This window comes from Mya arenaria, chromosome 16 (assembly GCF_026914265.1).
Source record: "Mya arenaria isolate MELC-2E11 chromosome 16, ASM2691426v1".
NCBI lineage: Eukaryota > Metazoa > Mollusca > Bivalvia > Myida > Myidae > Mya > Mya arenaria.
The window spans coordinates 2391724-2418167 of NC_069137.1; the positions used below are offsets into that span (position 1 = coordinate 2391724).

The 26444-nt window shown below is 34.2% G+C and overlaps 1 protein-coding gene across 1 annotated transcript; it reads left to right on the forward strand.

Annotated features, from left to right (window-relative positions):
• Positions 1-4841: 4841 nt before the first annotated feature.
• Positions 4842-25956, forward strand: LOC128222422 (neurogenic locus notch homolog protein 1-like). Its single transcript, XM_052931408.1, has 15 exons — positions 4842-5258; positions 7185-7267; positions 8029-8100; positions 8907-9003; positions 9802-9899; positions 10748-10807; positions 12952-13051; positions 14092-14235; positions 14861-14986; positions 15548-15658; positions 18044-18154; positions 18831-18970; positions 21959-22058; positions 22944-23108; positions 24943-25956. Exons 1-15 carry the CDS (start codon positions 5201-5203, stop codon positions 25188-25190), a joined length of 1713 nt encoding a protein of 570 aa, XP_052787368.1. The 5' UTR covers positions 4842-5200; the 3' UTR covers positions 25191-25956.
• Positions 25957-26444: the final 488 nt, after the last annotated feature.

Genomic DNA, 26444 nt, shown 5'->3' on the forward strand with positions numbered 1-26444 from the left:
GAGATCATTTGTTTTAGGCAATTAATTATTTAAACTGAAGCCCATATACGACTAGTTATTATATTAAACTGAAACTGAAATTGTCTTTTTTTGCTTTAACTAAGCCATAAATCCAACATTTATATAAGCGGTACGCAGCTAGGTAGCTGTAGAAAAGCAAACAGAAAAAGTTATCTATTGTTTCGCGCATGTCTTTATGCTATCAAGTACATGCTCGCTAACCGCTAAGTTACTCAAGTACACGCTCGCAAACTGCTGTGTCACTCAGGTACACGCTCGCAAACTGCTGTGTCACTCAAATACACGCTCGCAAACCGCTGTGTCACTCAAGTACACGCTATCAAACTGCTGTGTCACTCAAATACACGCTCGCAAACCGCTGTGTCACTCAAGTACACGCTCGCAAACCGCTGTGTCACTCAAGTACACGATCGCAACAGCTGTGTCACTCAAGTACACGCTCGCAAACAGCTGTGTCACTCAAGTACACGCTCGCGAACCGCTGTGTCACTCAAGTACACGCTCGCAAACCGCAGTGTCACTCAAGTACACGATCGCAACCGCTGTGTCACTCAAGTACACGCTCGCAAACAGCTGTGTCACTCAAGTACACGTTCGCAAACCGCTGTGTCACTTAAGTGTACGCTCGCAAACCGCTGTGTCACTCAAGTTCACGCTCGCAAACCGCTGTGTCACTCAAGTACACTGATGTGGTATTTTGATTAAACTTAAAAAGACCAAGAAAATCTGTCTTTTGTATCTACTTTCTCTTTGAACATAATTTTATGTCATGTACTATGCTTACGTGTCCAACATATTTACATCCCTGCGCACAGCCGCACAATACTACTACTGATGATAATACTAACAATACTACTACTACTACTACTACTTCTACTACTACTACTACTACTACTACTACTACTACTACTACTACTACTACTACTACTACTACTACTACTACTACTACTACTACTACTACTACTACTACTACTACTACTACTACTACTACCACCACCACCACCACCACCACCACCACCACCACCACCACCACTACTACTACTACTACTACTACTACTACTACTACTACTACTACTACTACTACTACTACTACTACTACTACTACTACTACCACCACCACCACCACCACCAACACCACCACCACAACCACCACTACTACTACTACTACTACTAATAATAATAATAATAATAATAATAATAATAATAATACTTATACTACTACTACTACTAGTACTACTACTACGACTAATCATACTACTACTACTACTACTACTACTACTACTACTACTACTTCTACTACTACTACTACTACTACTACTACTACTACTACTACTACTACTACTACTCCTACTGCTACTACTACTACTACTACTACTACTACTACTGCTACTACTACTAATACTAATACTAATAATAATAATAATATTAATGATATTAATGATTATAAAAATAATAAGAAGAAGAATAATAATAATAATAATAATAATAATAATAATAATAATAATAATAATAATAATAATAATAATAATAAAATAATAATACTAATACTAATACTGATATAATAATAATAATTAAACTAATAATAATAATTATAATAAAAAAATAAAAATAAATATATATAGGGGCTGTTATGATAGGACGCCTTTCTGGTGACCTGTATTACGTCGAGTTTGGTGTGTAAACACGTATCCGTCGAGACCGCAGGTGTTGAGGTAATGTGTAGATTTAATCAATTGCAACTTTCGATTATCCATACCGGGTTTGAAGAATAAAATTAAATATATATATATATACATAATGATTTGCAGATTGCATACAATTGAAACGAAATTAATAGAAAATAGTGTGAATGCCTCGTCGCTTGAGCACCAGACTGTTCATCCAACATTTGCTTATACACTGAGAAAATTAAGTAAATAGTTTAACGTTTTAATAGCATTAGAGTTATAAAAATATGTTATTTATCAAATTTCACAGACCATTTAAAATGTAATTCTCTTAATAAGTTTAAGATTGTATAACAAATTTTCATGCAGATAATCCACCTTTATATCAAAATACTCGCGAGGCAAAATAGCCATTATACATTGAGACCGGTATGTGTTTCCAAATGGTTTGCGCATAAATCATTACAAACAAACCAGTGCTCCATGATATATGTGGACTTTCATAGTTGATCCACCTGAAATATGCAAAGCCACAAGGTCACTACTTAGTATGTCTTCTACACATTACACAAGTTATCAATAACATGCCTAATGCGGTGCATTTTGTTTATCTGCAAAATCTGAAACATGTTAAGCTGCTACACTGTTTTTCCTTTAAGATATTAGGCAGAAAAGGAGATAATTCTTTGAACTCTTTTAAATATGTAAGACATTCCTTATAACAGGACGGGACTTACTCACTATATGGATTTTAATTAGAAGCAAGTGAATTATCCCGCCTTTATATAATTTACGTTCACTTAGCAATTAGTAATTCAATACAAAATCGCTATATAATTTGTATGCAAAATTTATATATAAAACTATGTATCAAAATATTTATATATATTGTATTGATTATTTCTCGTTTAACTATAATTTTGATCTTGAAACGAATTTTTTTTACCAAAATATACTAAAGGGAGATAATATCAGATGCTAGATTATCATGTATGTGCAACGGAATATCCAGACGCAGAAAAAGTTACTGACTTCCAACGTATTCTTAAGACAGCATGGATAACTGTGCAACACTTAAGGTTGTTTTGAGTGTTATACACTTACAGAAAAGAAACGATGCAGATAAATGCTAAATTTAAGGAGCGTGTTAGTTGGCTCTCGAATAAAGGCAGTTTGTAAGCTTTGCCAAACCTGCGGTTAAAATTACCAGATTAAAAATATATTGAAAAATAACCAATTTTCAAACCGTTTACAATTTGTTGAAACTGATGGCGTTTTCGTCACATAAGACTTTGGTATGGAGTGATCCTTTAACAGTTACACTCTGTCAAAATTAATTTTTCATAGTATAGTATTGAAAGTTATATATCAGATTGAAAATCAGTATAAACAAATTATTCATAGTTCATATTTTTTTAAAAATACGTAACAAAAAAAACTATTTTTATTGGTTATTTCTAGCATTGCTATGTATTTGATTTACAAAAAAGATAAATTACCAAAAAATAATAAGGGGAGTTAATATTAGATTATATTTCTTCATTTCAGAGTAAGATCGTATTTTATTTCACAAGTGTCATAGAAAAAACTTATTTTTACGAGTGGCGAAATTAAATGCGTTGTTCACAACGATATCAATTTTAAGTAAATTAGTGAACATTTTTTTTTTCTTTTTCTTGCAATGATATCATCTGATGTTTAGTTCCTTTAATGAGTAGAGAAATGATATGAGATTTTTTTGGCAACAATCTCTTTTAACCTTAAAAAATGCAAAAATGTCCATTCAAATACAAACAAATATTCAAACAGCCAAAACTTTATTGGTTATGTATTTTCGGTAATTTATTTCCGTGTCATGGTTGTACAATTGCATCAATCTAATTGAATGTTTTTTTAGTTTGTATTTTCCTTTAAGTGTTTAAGTTGAGGCAAACTTGTATCCAAACATCATTGTTATAGATAGTTGTTCTAATTATGTTTTTTAGAGAAGATGCATATTATGGCCTTTATTATTAAAACTAAAGTCAATATACGCCTAGTTCTTATATTAAACTAAAACTGTTTTTGCTTTAACTAAGCCATTAATCCGACACAAGCCGTACGCAGCTAGGTAGCTGTTATCTTATTTAAGTCAAGCAAACAGAAATAGCAATCTACTGATGCGCGAATGTCTTGATGCTATCAGATACACGGTCGCAAACCGCTAAGTCACTCACGTAATAGATTAAAATTAATAACGAAATGAAACGTTGGCTGTTATTTACATCAGATGCTTTATAAATGATTCAGAATTAAACAGGCGATCCCAAAGGCGTAGGCATGAAATTAAAGAAAAAACATGTGAAAAAAACAACAAATAAATTGCTTTTCTGACAAAAAAAATAAATAATTTTGGTTACGCATTTTGCATTCATTATGTATTTCAATGCACTGAATATACATATAAAAACAAAAAGGTTGCTGAAGCTTTTTAATGACTGTATTATAAGCAGATGGTATGGCATTTCAGCGGTCAACATCCTGACAGAAACCACCTCTTTTTGAAACTGAAACCACCTCAAATATATATTTTGTTTTCAAAAAATGTTTAATCATTGCTATAGTTTGAAGAGTTTATAGAGTATTTATCGAAACGGAAAAGATAGGGCCGCGCCCCCCCCCCCCCCCCACTATACATACACTGCCGACGGGCCTGTATCCCATTCAGTTAGCTTTATCACAAAACAAATATAATTCAGTCGTTTTATCGGTCTTACACATCAAAGATTTAATAAAGCTGCACCCATTCTCAATAACCAGGGTCGAAGTAAACAGCGTGATAATCTTAGTGAAAAGAAATACACTCCAACCAGTTGTAATATTGTAGTGTGCTACCAAGCAACAGATATTTCTACCCTTTGCTTAACAGGATTTTTCTACCTATGTGTAAGAAGTCAATGAGAATTGATATAATTAAATCAGCATTATTTTCCGAAATTGAAATCATTTAATTCACAAATGCGAGTTACTATTTATAAAAGAGGCGTCGGTTTTCGCTCGGTTTGTAAGTTTTCAAGATTATTTGATAGGCATTGCCCAAAATTTAAATAGATCGCATTTTAACAGACTAGTCCTTTATCTGACCAGGTTTAAAAGCATGCCGATTACATTCACCTTAGTGATAGAAATTTGACGAATCAAAATATCCCCGCTGCTTGGGGATACATAAACTTACCCTGTTAAGCAAGCCTCAAAATCGGAATTAACAAAGCGCTTTAACTGGAATAACACACGAAAAATAAGAGAATATTTTAAAACATAGTGCATTTTTCAAATAAAAAGCTTTTTTGAACATCATATTGACAGTGTTCACATAGCGGTTTATGATTTTGACTGTTTTCGTCGATGTTAAAATAAATAAATAAATAAAACTGACACAAGGCAAATTTTGAAATAAACTTTGTTCAACATACATGTTATATATCATTATCCTGGATATTATATAGGCATAATAACGCGTGATCGAAATCACAATGTATCGCATTACAATACATCTAACATTTACTTGCATCTTAGTGAGGATGGCATTTGGTAAGTATACATCTGAATAACCTAGTTTCATTACGAAACATCCTATTTACTTATCTAGTTTGACTTTACTTTATTTAGGAATTTATGATTTGTTTAAAGAATGTAGTCATTGATGTTAGAATTTTACGATTAAAATCAACTGCAAAGTTGTATACTTTTACCGCATTGTTATGACGTCATACGACAAACTTATTCTGGTTACAGTCGGGGCGTTCTATTTTTCAGAATGGGTGAGAACGAATTACTGAAATGCTTTCTTAAATGCAATTAACTGTTGTTGTTTTAAACAAATTAAAATATAAATAATGAGCTTGTGGTTTAAATATCAGTAACGAATTGCTTGATTGGAGTCATTATCGGGGATATGAACTCAGTTGGGCTGGTTAAATTGTTTGTTAGTCGAAGATATATAAGTTAAACGCAATTAATTGATTATTTACAAATACACCAATACCTTATTATTTCTTACCAGAACTGTTGAAAAAAATAAAATAGTTCCCTCATTTTTGAAAATGACGTCACAAAAATAAACACTTCAAAACACCGTTTAACGTAAATTTGAAACGTTTATGACAACAATACTTTAAACAAATCTTATCTCTTTTCAACATGTTAAAAAAAGTTATTCATGGCTTGCTGACTGAAACAATTACTAAATAAGTAACGTTCAATTTATATTAAAACGCAATGGCTCGCGATCCGAACATATCCGAAGATGTTGTGTTCATCGTAAATTGCAATTGCCGAAAGGCCGTACATTTAAGGAATTGAAGTTGAGGTGTAAATATTTAAAAATATTTGTTCAAATGTTAAGATAACACGACCAAAAATTGTTAAATTGCAGTTAGTTATTGCTTCAATTATTCATCATTACAAGAGCTGTAAACCATACTCTTTACCAATGACGATATTAAAAATGTGAAGTGGGATTTTTTAAGTTGTAACGCTCAGTTACATTCGGAACTCCTTGGCCTTTTTGCCATCGAAAATAACCTCTGATGTATGCCGGTACATTAGTAGAAGTAGTACGTAAACCTTGAAATAATAGTATAAATGAACTGTATTCTATTCTTTATTACTAAGTTTAAATTGATTGCCAGTGAAGTGTTTTATTGCATAAATAATTATGATTCCAAAGAGTAATAACCTGAAACTGAACTGCTGAATTCAAATTACTACGCGATCTACTTGCAGCTACTTGTAGTTAAATGTAAAGCTTTCTGTCGCTGTAAACTGTCCAGTTAAGCTTCCTGACATTGTGAACATCCATATACATCAGAGGCTGTTTTGATGGAAACTGGTCGCGGAGTTCCGATTGCGAGTTACATTGTTTTTGTTACCTGCTTGTTTGAAGAAGACTTGAGTCTGATTTAGGCTTATAGATGCATTCGTTAGCAAACTCCCTGCTGGACTGCAGCCTATACACTACAAGCAAGAAACTAAATCGCAAAATTCAGCCGCAAACACCTAAACCTAGCTTTAACTTCACTTAGGAGAGATGAACTCCCACAATCAGGTTGCTCTCTGGCGCACGTACACAAAGCAGTTCGATCTAACATTAAACTAAGACTATCATGAACTTTGAGGTTATTAAGCAGTCTATTTTTTACTAGGTCTTTTGTTGTATAAGACTGCTTGGCACCCGATTTCAGTCAATATTGAAATCACTTACATTCTGTAAATGGTCTAAGGCAATAACTCAAACAGTGGCAGAAACGTGATTTTTTAAGGCGTGTGCTTGGCTAATGTTCTTGTATGTTTGTGACGTTGATTGTTTTTCAATATATAAACGTATAGACGTATAGCTGAAGCCTCCAAACCTTTAAATCAAAAAAATGTATAATAACATTTTTTTCAGTTTTTTTTGCAATAGTAAACGACATTGCCTAAAAGTATAATATATATATTTTGTTTTTATGGCAACAGCGGTTAACCGGACGTGTCTCGTTGGCAACGATGCTCCCCACCCGCAGGACTTCAACAGAGTTACCGTTTGTGGCTCTCATGAGGTACTCTTCTTACCTTTTTAACTGTTTGTGATTATACTAAAAAAGCAAGTGTTTCGTATAGATGTCTTGTGTTGGGAGCTTTTAATGTTTTAAAAATGTACAGATGATCCTCACTTGTCAGTATCTTTTTGCGATGATAATTTATATAACATACAAACAAGAGAACATCATTTTAATGGTTTGTTTGATTTGATTGATGTTTCTTGCAACTTGTTTGTTAACACGGTTTGATATGGTGTGACAAGTGTTAGGTGAATGCCGGGATTACCGACTTAGTTGAATTCGAGTTTACTGGAACATGCGTCTGCTGTGGACTTTAATTATTTCATATGGCCATTTTTTTCAGACGTGTCAATGATAATGAAATGTCATCAAAGTTTTCTCCAATAAGAATCAACTTGTTTTTAAGTCAATCTTGAGGCTTGTATATTTTAACTTAGTAATTATTAATAATGATTGGACAAGAGTGAGGTTATGGCCATTCTCATTAAATTAACCTCTTAGCAGATTTGAGCTCTAGTGAACTCTTGTTTCAGTGACTGTTTCAAGGCTGTAATCTTGTCATGTAATGGTAAAACAACTTTGATGAGGGAATGGTTTGTTTGTGGTGTTTATATTTGTCTATGTGGTGTAAGTTTGTTTTCTGGTGTTTGTATTTGTGTATGTTATGTGAATATGTTTGTGTCTATGGTAGACTATCGTTTGACCCTTACTTTGGGCTCCTAAACAGTTTTCCTAAACTCATCGTATACTTATTTCAGACATGCTACTTGGAAGAATACGTCACGCCTAATGGGCTTATAAGATTCAACGCCGGATGCAAAGATCAACTGGTAAAACAACTGACATTTTTGTTTATAATATGATGCCTATGTCTTAATGTGTTACCTTCTTTAAATAATGCTATTATTATTATTTTTATTATTTTTATTATTATTATTATTATTATTATTATTATTATTATTATTATTATTATTATTATTATTTTTATTATTATTATTACTATTTAATTCAGCAAAATCAAACACATCAATTATGTAAGAACTTATATTTTGCACATTTTCGAGTAATGAGTTTTATAAAACTGGTAAAACAACTGACAGTTTTGTTTATAAAATGATGCCTATGTCTTAATGTGTTACCTTCTTGAAATAATGCTATTATTATTTTTATCTTATTATTATTATTATTATTATTATTATTATTATTATTATTATTATTATTATTATTATTATTATTATTTTTATTATTACTATTATTATTATTATTATTATTATTATTATTATTATTATTATTATTATTTAATTCAGCAATATTAAACAAATCAATAATGTAAACTTGTATTTTGCACATTTTCGAGTAATGAGTTTTATAAACACTCTAAATATAATATCGTAAAATCTTAATTTGACTGAGTATTTAGTTTTTTTGAAGGTAAATTAAACTCATTTAATTTATGCATGTTCTTATTTACATTTGCAAATAACTTTACTAAGGTATTTCGCTGTTAGCATTTTTAAACATTTCCTTTATCTTGTATATCTGTTTTTAAATAAAGTAATACGTTTTCTACATGTTCACATATTGCACATTTCTGTCAACAGTTCAAGCTAATATGAATTATTTATTGTTTTTTTAGCATTGTCAAGGGTCCTCCGTGAAATCTCCCGACATCTCCATTTGCAGCCAGTGCTGTAACAACGATATATGCGCAGTCAGCCTTTGTGGAAGTAGCGGTAACCATTTTTATGTAGACTTAGATTTGTTTGTTTTTTTGTTAAAGGGACTGGACACCAGATGGTCTTACAATACGCAAAAACAGTATTTTCTCAAAACAAGCCTAAATTTATCAATACGAGATAGCATGAGACCGATTAATTATTATTTTATATGATAAAAATAATATTCTATCGATGTATCAGCTGAGTTTACCTGTTTAAAAATAGAGCATACCTGTTTCCCGGTTCATAGTGTATATATTTAGCATGTGAAGGTCCCGTGATGAGTACAGATATATTATCAGACGCTTTTTTAAATTTACTGGGAATTACTTGGCAGAAAATATATTTAATAAAACAATAGCTTTGACGTCATTATAAGCAGCTTGATTAGATGCAAGAAGTGAGAAATAGTATAAGCTTTTAACTTTTCTTCAGTCTATATTCTGTCTTTGTATTTTGTTATGCATATATCAATTTGCGATAAATATTGTAAAAACCAAATCATTAAAACAGCCATTCGAATTAGATCGTTGTTTTTAGAGTAATTATCGAATTAAACAATAAAACAATCGAAAAAGACTGTCATCGAGCAAACAAATATACAATTAATGTTGAAATGATATTAAGGTCACATACAACTATTTTTCCACAACATAATTACCTTAATGCTATAGTTCCTTGAAATGCGCGGGCTGGTCTATATGACACAGAAACAGTTTTAATTCAAATACTATATGTACTATAAACTTTATACAAAAGTAAACAATAACTGTTCATGTGATATCAAGGCTACATACCACTATTTTCTTACAGGTTACCCCACAACGTCCGGTCCCATATGCTATAGCTGCCCATACGGCGTGGACAGCCCTGCTATGTGCGACACAATAGCAGTCTGCAATAAAGATGAGGTAAGTACGTTTTTACTACACTCGATACTCGTTATGTCGAACTCTGTTATCGCGATATTCTTGACATGTCGAACCTTTTAAAAAAATGTGGGTAAAGTTATACACTTTTTGTAATTTGGTTCAATCGAAGTAGCGTTATCTTGAAGTATTTTTCGAGGTTCCGACGACTTCGACATAGTGAATTTTAACTGTAATTTATCTAGTGTGATTTTTGAGACCGCTAGGTACACTTACCTTAATTCCGTTAATCTATTAAGTCTTGTTTTAGCCAAATTATTGACTTGAAGGTTGATATAGCAGAATAATGATATGTATATCGTGAGCAAATTTCACGAAGCGAGCTAGCGCTTTTTGGAAATTTGAAAGTTTACAAAAATCTCCGAGCAATCGGTAAAACTACATTTTAAATAGCTTTTTATCACTTTTGAGTATTTTTGCCTGAAAAACGTTTCCGACATGTCCAATGATCACACAGCGACCCAACTACGCCGTGAATTAACCTCTTCATTGAACTTATATTTATTACGTATCTTGAATTAAAACAATTCAACAAAATGTGATCATTAATTTTATTCATGATTTCACAGTCACTAAATTAGATTTTAAGTCGATAATTGAATTAACGTGTGAACCTTTCACAGGCGCGTCGCAAAACGATAACTCTGGCCTCTGGTTGGCGCTCATCTCGAAACCCTGCATATTTTTTGTCTATATATAGTAATATAATTTTGTATTTAAGAAATATATGCTGATATAACTTGAGCGTGTTACACAAAATGACTGTCATGTTTTGCTCCATGCAAACATAACCTAAGCGAATATTAGCATGCATATGTAATTGTTTTCAGAAATGCGGAGCATTCCTTAACCACGCTATGAAGTACGAAATCGGCTGCTTACCATCTGACGTAAGTAATTGACACAATATAGGGGGTGTATGTTTGCTGTCGGACGCCACTGGCATATCCATGCTCGCCGTCCCAAGTCTTAAGGCTTTTGGTCATACTATACAGCATGGTTTTAGCCCGGCTTTGCCTAAGGCTTTTGGTCATACTTTACAGCATGGTTTCCGCCCGGCTTTGCCTTATGCCTGGCATACTATACAGCATGGTTTCCGCCCGGCTTTGCCTAAGGCCTTTGGCATTACTATACAGCATGGTTTTCGTCCGGCTTTGCCTAAGGCTTTTGGTCATACTATACAGCATGGTTTCCGCCCGGCTTTGCCTAAGGCTTTTGGTCATACTATACAGCATGGTTTCCGCCCGGCTTTGCCTAAGGCTTTTGGTCACACTATACAACATGGTTTCCGCCCGGCTTTGCCTAAGGCTTTTGGGCATACCATACAGCATGGTTTCCGCCCGGCTTTGCCTAAGGCTTTTGGTCATTCTATACAGCATGGTTTCCGCACGGCTTTGCCTGAGGCCTTTTGGCATACTATACAGCATGGTTTCTGCCCGGCTTTGCCTCAGGCCTTTGGGCATACTATACAACATGGTTTTGGCCCGGCTTTGTCTAAGGCCTTTGGGCATAATATACAGCATGGTTGCCGCCCGGCTTTGCGTAAGGCTTTTGGGCATACTATAAAGCATGGTTTCTGTCCGGCTTTGCCTCAGGCTTTTGGGCATACTATACAGCATGGTTTCCGCCCGGCTTTGCCTGAGGGGTTTGGTCAAAATATACAGCATGATTTTCGCCCGGCTTTGCCTAAGGCTTGTCGGGAGTGGCCAATGGGGTGTGGATTTTTTTATGCAATTCACGCGTGTCGGTAGTTAGCCTCACGTCAGATCCGACAAGCGATAAAGACCTTGCCGAAACAGGAAGAAAGTTACCTTTGTAAGAGCCTTCCTGGATCACTTAACGTAAGCCAGTATTTATCTGGGGTTGACAGTCACGTGTCTTACCACGAATCAACCTGCAATGCAGGACATGCTCTCATTGGCCATACAGCTCAACATTATGTGAGCCAGTATTTAGTACATGTTAAATCTTTCAGCATCACGGTCCCAGTGATGTGACACATGTATGGATTGTTCTAAGATATAATTTATGTTTCTATTATGTATGGAAAGCATTATGTCCTAAAATCCAAAATAAAGATGACCAGTGATCCGACCTACGTTTGCATGTATTTGCTAATACATGTACATATCAATTAAACAAAGATTTGATTTGATAAGTTTAGTTAAACATTTAGTTGTATTAGTATATGGCCTACACATATATGTCTGTTATTGGTCCAGACAGACATCGACAAAACAAAATATATTCAAATTCATTAAGGTATTCCCATAATCCCGATCTTAATATAAAATTTCACTATATTAATAGATTTAATGTGTTTTCCTGGTTCAAATGGTTAAATTGGTATATACCTAAATTCATGTTGCATTATTTTCCATTGAACATGAAATTATATTCTTTAGCAGAAAGTGATTTTGACCGAGGCATTTTTAAGAATATACATCAATCTATGAATCAAAATTGTAACAACACATACTATATATTGATATCGTTAAAGCTGCACTCTCACAGATTTACCGTTTTGACACCATTTTTAGATTTTGTCTTGGAATGAGCCAATTTATGCGTAAATATCTGCAAACCAATGATACAAGACTGCTGAAAAAAGATCAAATCGCAGATGTTTATATTTCTTTTTAAAAAAATGATATATTGTGGCTAAAACCGTTACTAACAGTTTAAGAAAAATGCAAAAACATATTTGTTTAACGTAAATATTAAAATCTGCGATTTGATATATTGTCAACAGTATTAAATGTCTGGTTTTTCATGCATTTCCGCATTAATTGGCTCGTTCCAAGAGAAAAAAATATAAAAATAAAAAAGGTGTCAAAAAGTTCAATCTAAACTTAAATAAATTGTAAACTTTGTGGTACTTCAGTAAGTAAGTTTTAATGCATTGTACACATCGATGCCAAGTTTATGTCAGTTTTCGACATTTTTCTTATTTTTTTCGCTATTTTATCATACGGAGTACAGCCCCTTTAACACAGTGTAAAACATAGTTTTACCTAATTTCTATATTTTGCAGCAATGTGCTACGTCCATGACACAAAGTACATGTGCACGATGTTGTTCTAATCAATTGTGTAACACCGGATGTGACAAAACAAATGTGACGTCCGTACCATGTATGTATTTTAGCATTTATTTTAACGTTTATTAATAAGTTGGAATATATCGTTTTATGCTTTTTTACTAAGCACCGTATTCACTGCTGTGACTTTCTCTGACGATAACATTCCATTTATTATATTTTAGTTATCCTTGTGGGGGTTTTCTATTGAAAATTTAAACATTCACACGGGACGATTATTTTGAAAAATGACGTAACTTAAATGACTTCGGCAGCCAATTGTATAAAAGTTGGTTAGATTTAACCGCTGGTTAAAGTTGTCCAGCGGTTAACTTTAACCAAGTTGGCCATTTTATCCAAACCGTTTATCCGTTTGTATAAAGGCAGAAAATGCGGCGGCTAAGTTAACCAACTTGGACAACTTTAATCTAGCCAAAACTTCCTAAAAATACCCACAATGCACTGATCAACATGGTCGGTTAAATTTTGTCCAAAAGTTAGCCGAATCACGCGCTGGTTAGGATAACTTAATTTTTATACAATCGGTTTTCGGATAACTTGACCAAACTAAGGAGATAACCAAAAGATAACCGCTGGTTAGGAGTTATCCACGTGTATACAATTAGCTGCGGGACGTTATTTTTTTCACGCGATTTTACACAAATAACATGATATTCAGAATTTGTATTGGCGATTTAACAATAATGACCAAGGGAGGTCGAGCCACCGGTGATCGACTGTTGCCATGTTTTAAATTGTCTTCATTACGAGCATATCATGCTTTTGTTCAGCATGGCTTGAATTAATATTGATCTTAATTGGATATATGAACGATGTAGCTAATCGGATTACTTGTAAAAAGTAACTGATCAATAGAGTAAATGAAGTCAATGATGCTCAGTACGCTATCTGGCACAGAGAAGCAATGCTTACTTAAGATGATCTTTCTTATGTTCTGATATCGTCTTATAGCTTAGCCCTCGACGTTGATGCCTTATTTGGCCATTTTTTTCATTTTTTAAATTGATGTTACGCACATGCGTAAATCGTAACGCTGGCTACGCCCCTGCATATCATATCGTCTTCAACTTTCAGCATGTTATGACACTCCAGAATGTCTGAACCTTCTGATATCATTCCACGCCAACAATAAGGACTTGTGTTCAGAGCCGAAAATGCAACACTTCTGTAACGACTCCTGTGGGTTGTGTCCAACAACTACCGCTGCTCCCACCACGCGTAAGTGACGTCATATATTTGTGACGTAATAAAATATAATTAAGTTGCTTTCCTTGAAAATGCGTATTATTCAACACTTTTGTAAAAATCGCATGTGAGCTGTGTTTGACATCTACCGTTGGCCATCCACCCGTTAGTGATGTCATATATATGTATGTGACGTCATTTTATATATTCAACGTGTTTGTTTAAAATAATGTTTTAAAGATATTTGCGTATTATTCAACACTTCTGTAGCATCGCTATAAGCTGTGTCTCACAATGACCGCTGCTTCCACCATGCGTAAGTGACGTCATACATACGTATGTGTCGTCATACTATATATTCAACTTCTTTGTATGTTTAAAATAATTTTTTAAAGATTTTTGCGTAGTATTGAACACTTACGTAGCATCGCTTTTGAGCTGTGTCCAACAACTACCGCTGTTCCACCAATCGTTAGTGACGTCATATTTATATATATGTATGTGACGTTATACGATATATTCAACTTGTGTTTTTATTTTAAGTGAACGTTTTAAAGATGTTTCTTATTCAACACTTCCGTTACATCGCTTTTGAGCTGATACCTACCGCCGCAACAAACACGCGCGTATTTTATGTATGACGTCATATCATTTCCAGCACACCCTTGTACTCCTAATCCTTGCCAGAACGGGGGCACGTGTTCAATCGGAACCGGAAACGGAAACGGAAGTGTATTCATTTGTACCTGCCGGATAGGCTTCTCGGGAGACATGTGTGACAGAGGTTAGTTTTGGTAGACCTCGTTTCGTGGAACACCCTTGTTTGTTAATATGGATATGATACACCTTCATATCTAAATTTCGTCCAACGTCTATTTATGTATTTTTTGTGGTCATTTATTCATGAATTTAACAAAGGAAATACGTATCGAAAACCGAATGGCGAGGGTTCGTTGATAGGGTGAGTTCAGTTCAATTCCTATCAATTAAGTTTAATTAACAGTTTCAAACAGAGGCTGTTTTCGTTCTTCGGAAGTAATTAAGTGATCCCCTAAAAAGGATCGCTTTTTATCAACATGTTAATAAACACAATTAATACAATTGTTTTAGTATACCAAAATGGATGAATAAATGTTGAAAATAATTTATTTTTATGAAGGATGTGTGCGTTTCAGCTATTAAAAACACGGTAACAATCTTGTTATCAGTATTTTATATTTTCCATAGATGCATTATTTAGGAAGTAGTTAGATCACTCAAAACCTATGTTTGTTATTCATGTGTTTGTATTGATTTTGAAGAAGAGTCTCAATTTAATTATTTATGCTTCTCATTTCCCCTATAGTTGACCTGTGCTTCTACCAGCCCTGCAAACACGGTACATGCAGTCTACTGCCGGTCCAGGGATTCAGCTGTACCTGCGATCCAGGATTAACCGGCATCATTTGTGACGAAGGTAGGTGACGTCATCAGGTAGGTGACGTCATCAGGTAGGGGACGTCATCCAGCAAAGTCACGTGTTGATGAAACAACTAAAGATATTTTGAATCAGGTCCAATAAAAAAATACACTTGGTTCGGGTAACCCGTCCCTACCTACGGAATAGGTGCCGACCCTACTGTATTAATAGTAAGTTTTAAAAAAAAAATGAAAAACTAAAAATATAAATAAAAAATAATATATATATATTGTTTTAATTCTATTCAATATGGAATTTAAAACCTTAAATGCTTGTTCAGATGATAACTTGTACACCATTCCCCTAAGATAAAAAAATGGAATTCTTATATAAATCAAATGAAATAAAGACAAAAAAGCCTACCTACCCTACCTAATTTTGAAAAGGATGATACCCTAACCAAACAATATTTTTCTAGGCCTCACCTGCAATACATTTAATCCGCAAACGGATATATATATATATACATACAGTGTACTTTGTGAGTGCCTATTCGCGTAGTGTATGCCCATCCCCTGCACAAGCCGTTGCGTATCAGCCCGTTAAAATAAGCCCATATAAAAAAGTCGCTGTTTAAATTTTTTGACTGGTCAGATTTATTGAGCTGTTTTGGCCTAATGCATTTATGTTAACGCTAAAACCATGGACATTACAGGTCAAAGAACGGATACCATGCTTTAAACGCTGACCTTGTTTGATGTTAAATATTTTACTGGTCAACTTTATTATGGTGTTTTGCGCTTAATGCCTTTATATTTACGCTAACACTAGAACTACAGAAAAAGGCTAAGCACCAGCTTCTTAAAGATGACCAGGTTTTGATGCACAAGGCTTAAGAACCTTAAAAAACTTATCGTTACTAAGGAACAAACACAGAATACAAGGACGTTACAACACCGTTACCAACCAATGAACGCAGAAGTGTATCGATGGTTAAACAGTTTTATATACTCAACATTAAATTTGTTTTTGCATAAGCAAAACTATAATGAACTTATTTAACACATTGAGTACATGTATGTTCACCTTGGAAGAGTCAATAAAAAGGCGAGTTCAGCGCGAATTAAGCGTATTAACAAATACTCGAATACGGCACATTGACTGAACGTTAATGTACAATGAGTGTTCAATATTATATTTTGTCTAATGAGAAAGCAGTTTTTCTTTAGTTTTCCAACACATTTCTTTAAGAAAATCAGCAGTCAGTCATTAATGAGTTTAATCAGATGAAGCGGTAGATAATGGATTGCCAAGTTAGAGGGTAGTTTATACTTAAGAAATATAACACACCACTGTGGGCCATATGCCATATGACCCGAAGTCGTGTGTTATATTCCTTATATTATACAGAACATTTTATATTACCATTTGATATTTTGAAAGCGCTTTTTATCTGTTTTATTGAACAAAGCAATTCATGTTTCTTTGCGACAATTGTTCACCGCTGCGAAAATTGCAAGTTTTACTCACGATTTGTATGACGTCATCGGTCCATGTTATTTTTGGCGAGGTCCGGACCAGCCTGAATATAATATCTGACGTCATAAAACTGGTTTTTTGATTGAAATTCACTTATATACGGACCGATCAACTTTATATGTACATATAAGGGACACATTTATGAAAGGTATAATATATTGTAATGTAGACAACTTAAATACTTAAATTGTGTTAGAATGTCATTACACAAAATAAAAAAATGCAAGAAAAAACCTAAAAATCTTTAACAAATACGTAATGCATTGATCTGGATAAAGTCGACAGAAATAACTTGAGTTTGATGGAGTTAAGCGTTTTAGACTTAATTTAGTGCAAACAAATAGTCAAAACAACTGCAGAAAGTAAACACACATCAGGTTGCCTAGAAAAGACAACTCAGAAGAAAATATGTATATTAAATGTGGATTAATTGATTGCTTTGATATTTGTATGCAGCATTATATGCTGAAATTTGTTTTGTACAAACAATTGCAACGTTGACCCACTTTCGGTCAGAAACCAGGTCGCTCAGCGGCCATTGTTATAATGCGGGCCCTGATAGCGCTAATGATAAACAAATAGCCAGTCATCAACGGCACATGAATTTAATGAATAACGCCCGGGTTTTATGGGTTTAAACTCACCACGATAACGGACCGAAAACACACATGTTTATTCTATAATAATACATGTAATTCATTTCATCAATATAGATGTTCATTAAGTTTAATTTATTTAACTTACAATTAATTTGAAAACAAAATGTTGCCTATGATTCTCTCGTAGGCACGTACGTTTTACGTTCCGGGGGAGTGATATTGTACTGTGAGTGAAGCCGGCGTTCCCTTAAAAGTCGTCTTATCTCGCTGGATAACCACTAACCAAATTCACATTTAATTTCAGTGAAAAGCCCTTGTACGAGCAATCCGTGCCTCCATGGTCAATGTTCAAACCAGGGGTCGTCATACACCTGTAAATGTGATGTCAACTATGTAGGCAAACAGTGCAATGTTTGTAAGTAGTTTAATGCAGTCAATTGTAACCACGGCCCCATTAGGTACGGGGAATAGCGGGGAATTTCATTATCGGTCCAGCCAATCTCAGGTTAAATAAATATAACTGGTAAAATCACCGCCAAATGGGCCCGCTACCCGGGGGCTTCCTAGTTTAGGCCCATATTCCACTAATTTCGGCGCGAAAACAAAACCAGCGCATTCACTCGGCCCTGCGGGGCCACCTGGAAGGTAACAACACAGCCCTTACCCCGCTTTCCCCGGTATACTCCGGACTGGGGGACGTGGTTAAAATTGAATGCTGCATAATAAGTTACATTTATTTAAGATTTCATTTACTTGAAAATTAAACAATACTGGCCCCAATTATCATTATATTATTTAAGTTTTTTTCTAAAAATAAATATTGACTAACTATTTTTCATAGAACATCATGACAGGGCTCAATTTAAATCTGTTTTCTCTTAAAAAAACTTATTATTTACAGTCGAACCCCGTTGGCTCGAAGTCCTAGGGACCGGCTTAAATATCGAGCCAAGCAGGAATGTTTACATTCAGTATATATAAATCGCTCCTTTACATCCAGTTCGAGGCAACGAGGAATTCGAGCTAAGCGAGTTCGAGCCAACGGGTTTCGACTGTATTATCTTTTAAACTTGTTTAATTCTTTATTGTAGTGGTGCAGGATTGTAAGACAGCGCTAGACTACAATACTACAAGTACATCCAATGACAACATTTATCTGGTGTCACTGTCTAGTAGCGGTTTGTCGACGAACGTGCGATGTGATATGACGACCGACGGAGGGGGGTGGACGGTCTGTTTCAAAAGTTTTCTTTTATAGTTCCGATAACGGCATTAGATCTATACAGTATTGATATAACGAAGTTAATGTTTATTTAGGTCATAAGTATGAAACTGGAACTCTTAAATGGCATTTGATATTATTAAGGTATTTATTGTCGACAGAAAGTTTGTAAATCATTGTTCAAAATTGTATAGAAACATATATGGCTAGTTTTACCACTATCGCTGTTCTAATTAAATAGGTAAATTGAATGTTACCTTCTTTATTTCCATAAGTAAATATACATTGTGTACGATTATTGAAAATACTGGAAAATGGATATCAGCGTAGCCAAATCTTATATTATTACGTTTACAAATAAGGGGACTATACAATACTTATGTGAAAAACTACAGAAACAAGCTCAGTAGCAAAAAGTTTAAACATTAACCCGATTTTACTGCACTTTGTAAACCCCAAAGACATAGTGAACAAAAAACAAAAAATCACAAACAAGAAACATGAAAAAACAGCACAAAACTCCACACACAGCCCAGTGCAAACATGGTATATATAAAAACTAAGTATGTTTATCGAGGATTGTAAGGTACCACTTTGGAACGGTCATTAAAATGTAAATTTACTTGGGGTTTTAGCCAGTATACGTGCACAAACCTCACTCTTATCCCAACAATCCTAAAAAAGAAACAAAGTAAAAGGTAAATCTTATCATAGTATGTATTTACTTGAGGACCCTTAATAATAAAAAAAATAATAATAAACTTTCAGGTTGTAGCAATCCTATATGGAAATATATGTATTGAAAAAGCTGACAATACAAACCACTTGGGTCGAATCAAATCAAATCAAATCTTTATTTCCTCCTATACAGAAGATATGCAAATATATTTACAACGTGTAAAGTGCTCTAACATTGGGCAATATAGAACAAGTAAACAATAAACAAGGAAAACGTATCTAAAATAATAATATATAATATGTATACATTTAGTTATGCATTTTTTACCAGAGCGCTGATCTTTACAAGAAAATAATCAAGCCTATAGCTATCATTGGTAATGAATTATGTTGTAATTTAACTCAGCATATTATGTATATTATTGACAAACTTAAGCATTTCAATAATAAATAATACAGGAGTTTCATATTTGGACAAGATCTGGCCCAAATATCACGAAAAGAAAAGCCAAATCTTATAATAGCGCATTCTATCATTTTTGATTAAAAGTCGGTCAAGATTCCAATGGAAAAAAATTCAACAGCCAAAATAATATAAGAATATAATTTATTATTTTTTATTAATAACTCAAGTATATATTTTGCTTTAAAATTATTTTTTCTTTGAAAAAATGTCATTTTTTATGATAACATTCCATTTGAAAAGTTTGATTTCAAAAAGTATAAAAAAATGCAAGATTTTGAATCACACTAAGCTTTTATGATGTTAATTTAGTTGAGTCTGAGGTTGAGATTTGACTTAAGTATTTGCGTGAACCAATGACAGGACAGCAAAGGCAAAGATGCGATGTGATTGTTAGGAAACTTGTGTTTTTACACAAGATATTGAGCTTTGATTGTAAAAGTACATGTCGAAATGTTTTAATACGATGATATATGTCATTTATTTCTTGTAACATTACCATAGCGAACGTTTTAATTCAAGATATCTTTAAATAAAATCTTCATTATGTTTTTAACAAAGCTTTAATAGATACGTCTACATCTCCGAGTAAATACATATGGAAAAGAACTGTCAAGCTATAAGCATATACATAAGAGACAGAATGAAGAAACAGAATTATGATAGGATTTTACAACCCAACTATATCTACTTCAATCGTTTGAAGGACGCGTATAAATGTTGCTCGGAGAAATATAATTTACGCGGTTTCAAAACTATGGTGTTGCAGCTGCCAACAAAATATATATCATCAAAACTGCGATCAATCTAATTGGTCGACAGTCATTACTGGATAACAAAAGACCAACCAATAACATTTCGACTCACTTTCCCTAATCCAAAGAATTCATCGGTTTGATACAACTGGTTGCAATATATTACAGACAAAAAACGGTTGATGCAGTTGACTCTTTCGTCATCAAGATGTTAAATAGACATTACGTCTTAAAGCTGCACTCTCACACATTGAACGTTGTGACAACTTATTTTTCTTTTTGTCTTGGAACGAGCCAATTTATATGAAAATGCATGGAAACCAGTGATATAAGACTGCTGACAAAACTTAGATCGCAGATTTTCATAGTTAAGCTCAAAAATTGATGATTTTGGCATTTTTCTTAAACCGTTAGTAACTTTTAGCCATAAAACATCAATTTTTGACGGAAATATGAACATCTGCGATCTTATCTTTTGTCAGCAGTCTTATACCACTAGTTTGAAGATAGTTACGCAAAATCTGGCTCATCCCGAGACAAAAATAACAAAGTTGCGTAAAACAGTAAATCTGTGAGAGTGCAGCTGTAATGTAGTTTAGTTTATACCTACAATGGTGAACCTGCTCTGACAACACTGGTTTTATTTACAGTTATGGGCAATGATGACCCAGGGACGCGGACCAATACCCCACATGTTATCAATAATACATTAACTACGTCACTAGCAATCTGACAAATGGTCAACGATCAGTTCGGCAAACATACCAATAGCCAACACAATATTAATGATACACGTTTTACGTTATTAACAGTATGACACAGAGGCAAATACGAGCTAGGCATATAAAATACCACGCTTCCAAAATACACTTTATTACTTCATCAACAATCCGACACCTATTCAACTATAATAAAACATAGTAGTTTATAAATGTTGCAGCTTCTATCTTTCCGTTTGAAACATGTCAAATACCAATGTCAAAAGATATATCGTTCTTTAATAACCATATTAATTGCTGAAGAAAATCCTGTATCGAAACAATTTCTTTACAATAGCATGTATTGGTTTATACCTACAATCATGAACCTTGTATCTTTCAGGTTATAATGAACAGAGATAATGGACACCTGAACTTCCAAGATAAACGAATGAGCGATTACGCGGAAGGTTTTGGTGACATCCGTGGCGAATTTTGGATGGGTATTATGTTTTCCTTCATGTATTTCGGTGAAATTATGGAGTGTTATCAGTTAAATGACAGCAATCATTTTTTTCTATTTACATTACAGGGAATGGAATGAAAATATCAACTTTAAGAACAATTTTTGAAATCAATTGTAGTTACTCCCCTTTGATCAAAACTGAGTACATATGTTGAGACGGCTTCGCGACTCATAAGAATATGTGTTTCTATGAAACTCGTGAAATAAAATACGATCTCACACAGATATTAACAAATATCCTTTTTCTAATAACAAAATCTTAACTGGTGGTAACTAGTAGCAGACATTTTGTGAAGACACTGTCTAAATTTTCAATGTAAAGGCCAAACACTAAAGACACTAAACAAGATACACACAAGAGCAAAAAATAGAGTTGAGTAATTGTTAAAAGACAATGAATTGAACTCAAGTACATTTGTTTTGCTGTAGGATATTTTTCAATTGGAATTTAGACCAAAGGTTTCAATCAACATATTCAGTGATAGAATGAGGTTTAAAAATGTGTAAAAACATACATTTTGATGTTATATGGTAAAATGAGTTGAGATTGAGTTTGAGATTTGACTTAATAAGTATTTTCGTGATATTGGGGCCAGGCCTGGGTTCGAACACAGGATACATTTATGAGAAACGACTACGCTCGACACTTTGCTAACCACGAGTCTAACCATACTGTGAACAATGTCTATACTTTAATATTTGACTACTTGTCTTTTTTTGTAACTTGCATTGCAATCTTGAAGGTAATATTATTATTATACATGTTTTTCATTGTCATAAACAACTGTCCGTCAACAAATTCGACTCGACAAGCAAGACCTTCGTTAACATAACAGTTTCACATACACTTTATATCTTATAGGACTTGAAGGCATGCACAATTTAACAAGGGATGGCCGTCACTACCAGTTACGAGTGGAATTAGTCGATGCTTCAGGGAGGAAACTCTACCAAGTTTACGATGACTTCTCCATTGGTGGACTCGCAGCTTTTACCCTCCATGTTGGGGCTAACAGAGGAACAGCGGGTAGGGGTTACTTTTTGTCTATATTATGCTGCCCGAAGGGAGGAGCATATAATCACCTTTTTGTTCGTTCGTCCATCCCTCACATCTTTGTCTAGAAATATACAACTACCGATTGGATTGCAATAAAACTTTATATAATGGTAAATGGCCATGTAGGGAAGTTCTGTTCACAAGAACCGTAATCTTATCATGCAAATCTATTAAGTTTTGTCTCATAAACCATTTCGACTCAGTCGGTGCTTGTCGATACCATATCATGGAAAGTTCAAAGGTAATTTTAATGACATTTAAAATATATATTGATGGTGATAAGGAGATGTGAATAGCTAAAAACCAAGTTCCTGTCCAACATATTTCTTAAGTAACATACTTGTTTGGAAGCGCTAAATTTTTACCCGTTAGTCAATTTATTCAAGAAGCATACATATTTGACATCATAAAAGTTTAATTGAAAGTCTAGTTAATCATGTATAATAGATATATGGGTTGAATGTTGTTTTGTCCGTTTAGCGCAGTAGTTATCGCACTCGGTTCATTTCTAGGCAAACCTTGTTTGATTTTCGGCCTGAGACTGCATATAACACGGCCTGTAAACGCCAGCTCCACCACTTTACGGTGGTGCAAAGAAAAAGCTGTCGACAGGTATAATACTATACTATAATACAGGTATAATAAACATACTCGATAGCGCCACCACTACTCGACAGCACCACAGTTTGCACAATATTGAAACGAAATAGTAACCAGCCTACAATAGAAGTGTTCTTACACGGTACCACATTCTCCGATTTTCGAAATATGTCCGTTAAATGAAATTATCAAATAAAATATAAATCATACTCACGTTTGTTCATGTAAGCATAGGGCACAGCTCCACCACGGATGTGTCGACAACTCTTTTTCTTTGCACCACCGTAAAGTGGTGGAACTGGCGTATACAGGGCGTGTATAAGTTTGGTTTGTGGTCACCAAGCCGGACAAGTGGGTTCCCTCAGGTTACTCCAGTTTTCCCCAAAACACAAACCCACACTCTGGCATAACATCGTGCCAACGAGAGTGATTATTATAATATTGTAATAACTTGTTTCAAAATCATTGTAAAAATGTGTAAACTAAACTATGTTGTCTTGTATGGAAGCGCTGAACTAGCACCTATATGTCTAAATCTCATGTAGCATGCATATATGGCGTTTCATGTAGTTGTGTATGGAAATGCTCTAATAGCACTCACAAGTCTAATTATCGAGCTAAAAGTAGTTTATATAAACTAAATACAGAGATCGTGAACTTTTCGAAATCAGTGTAATCGTGTGAGCAAATCGAGGTGTGTGTGTTATCTTATTTATACTCGCACTGTGGTCTTGCCCATTCGGCGAGTGCTCCGAAAAGATTGTTACTCATAATAGGTTTATGAGCATAGATAAAATACAGAATGTAACTCCGGTTAGAGCTTCTGTAACGTGCACCAGTGTATAGCACTGCCACACGGGATCCCCCATTTAACGTCCCTCCCGGAAGACGATTAGTATTGTTTAGTTGTGCGGCAGGGAATCGAACCTGCGACCCCAAGTGTGTTACAACTAGACCATGGATCCGCCACTAAATCAATCACTTTGAAATAGCTATAGAAAATAATTTTGGTGGTCTTCAATCCAGATACATTTTGTGTTGCGTGTCTTCCTTTTGGGTGATTCCTCTACGCTGCAAATATTAACAACGACTGATTTTTGAAAAACCTTACCACCCGTCGATGGAGAAGATGACCTTCCGATTGTGTAATTGAAATACACCGACAAATGCAACATTTATTTTTATTAGTTGACACTATTTTCAGGCGACTCACTAAGCGGGCACGATGGCTTCGGTTTCTCGTCAATGCTGCCTAACATTGACCGTGACTCCAACGCAGCTAGCTGTGCTGAGTATCTCCAAGGCAACTGGTGGTTCCATAGTTGCGCTGACTCGTGTCTCACGTGCAAATACGATATACCGGGTACCAACAACTGCCGATCAATGGCTTGGAACTCTGTCGCATATTGCCAGTCTTTACGAGAGGTGAGGATGATGGTCCGGCCAATGTAACAGACACAACTTCCCGGCCATTTTCGCTTCAGTTCGGATATGGCCTACGTAAAATCGCAACATCTCGACAATTTCCGTATGAGTTCGGATATGCCTTTTGTTAAAATCACAACAACTTTGACATTGTATTATATTGTGTGTTTATCAAGGTTAAGATTATGTTAAAGATCAAAGATGTTCTTGTTTGAACGTTGAGTTGAATACAAAGTTTATATTAATGTGCTACATTATTTTAATGATACATACATTATTTCGTTAAACTCCTCTTTTTTTATAAATGTCTTATGTTTCGAAACAGGTTTTTTTAAATACAACATCATCAATATTGTTTCCCCTACTTTACATTTTTGGCTATTTTTATATTTTCTTTTGCAAAATTTTGAATGAAAAAGAACGGAAACGATTAGCAACATTGCCTAACAAATATTCTACATTTGAATCAATCAATAAATTAATCAATCAATCAATCAATCAATCAATCAATCAATCAATCAATCAACAGTTTTTATTTAATCGCAACAAATGCTAGATTGCTTTTATCACATGCCAAATTTGTCGCCAGTTATAAAGAATTAATGCATTTTCCTGAGGACAAGTTCACGCTATATAAGTTGGGCGAAATGACGTCATTTCAAGTTCTATCACATTTGAATAATAACATTTAAAGAAACTTCTTTTCTTTATAAATAGCAAGCGTTCTTGTATCAAAATAGTTGTTACATTGACCTGACAATTAAAAGTGCTGAATCGCATATCTGTTTTGTATTTCATTTTACTTTCTTATTGTTATATACACTGATTTGTATCACTTATTGCTCCATTAGTCCGATTCATCTTCTTCTTCCTTGTTCTTCCTTCTTCTTCTTCTTCTTCTTCTTCTTCTTCTTCTTCTTCTTCTTCTTCTTCTTCTTCTTCTTCTTCTTCTTCTTCTTCTTCTTCCTCTGTTTTGCTGTTGTTGTTGTTGTTGTTGTTGTTGTTGTTATTGCTGTTGTTGTTGTTGTTGTTGTTGTTCATCTTCTTCTTCTTCTTCTTCTTCTTCTTCTTCTTCTTCTTCTTCTTCTTCTTCTTCTTCTTCTTCTTCTTCTTCCTCTGTTTTGCTGTTGTTGTTGTTGTTGTTGTTATTGTTGTTGTTGTTGTTGTTGTTGTTGTTGTTCTTGTTCTTGTTCTTCTTCTTCTTCTTCTTCTTCTTCTTCTTCTTCTTCTTCTTCTTCTTCTTCTTCTTCTTCTTCTTTGTATTCGTTGAAGTTATCATTT

Excerpts from the sequence above, each read along its gene's own strand:
- LOC128222422 (XM_052931408.1), top strand. The coding sequence starts at position 5,201 with ATGTATCGCATTACAATACATCTAACATTTACTTGCATCTTAGTGAGG. Across the intron at positions 10,808-12,951 it reads TCGGCTGCTTACCATCTGAC|CAATGTGCTACGTCCATGAC; the intron begins GTAAGTAATTGA and ends TATATTTTGCAG. Across the intron at positions 14,236-14,860 it reads TACCGCTGCTCCCACCACGC|CACACCCTTGTACTCCTAAT; the intron begins GTAAGTGACGTC and ends TATCATTTCCAG.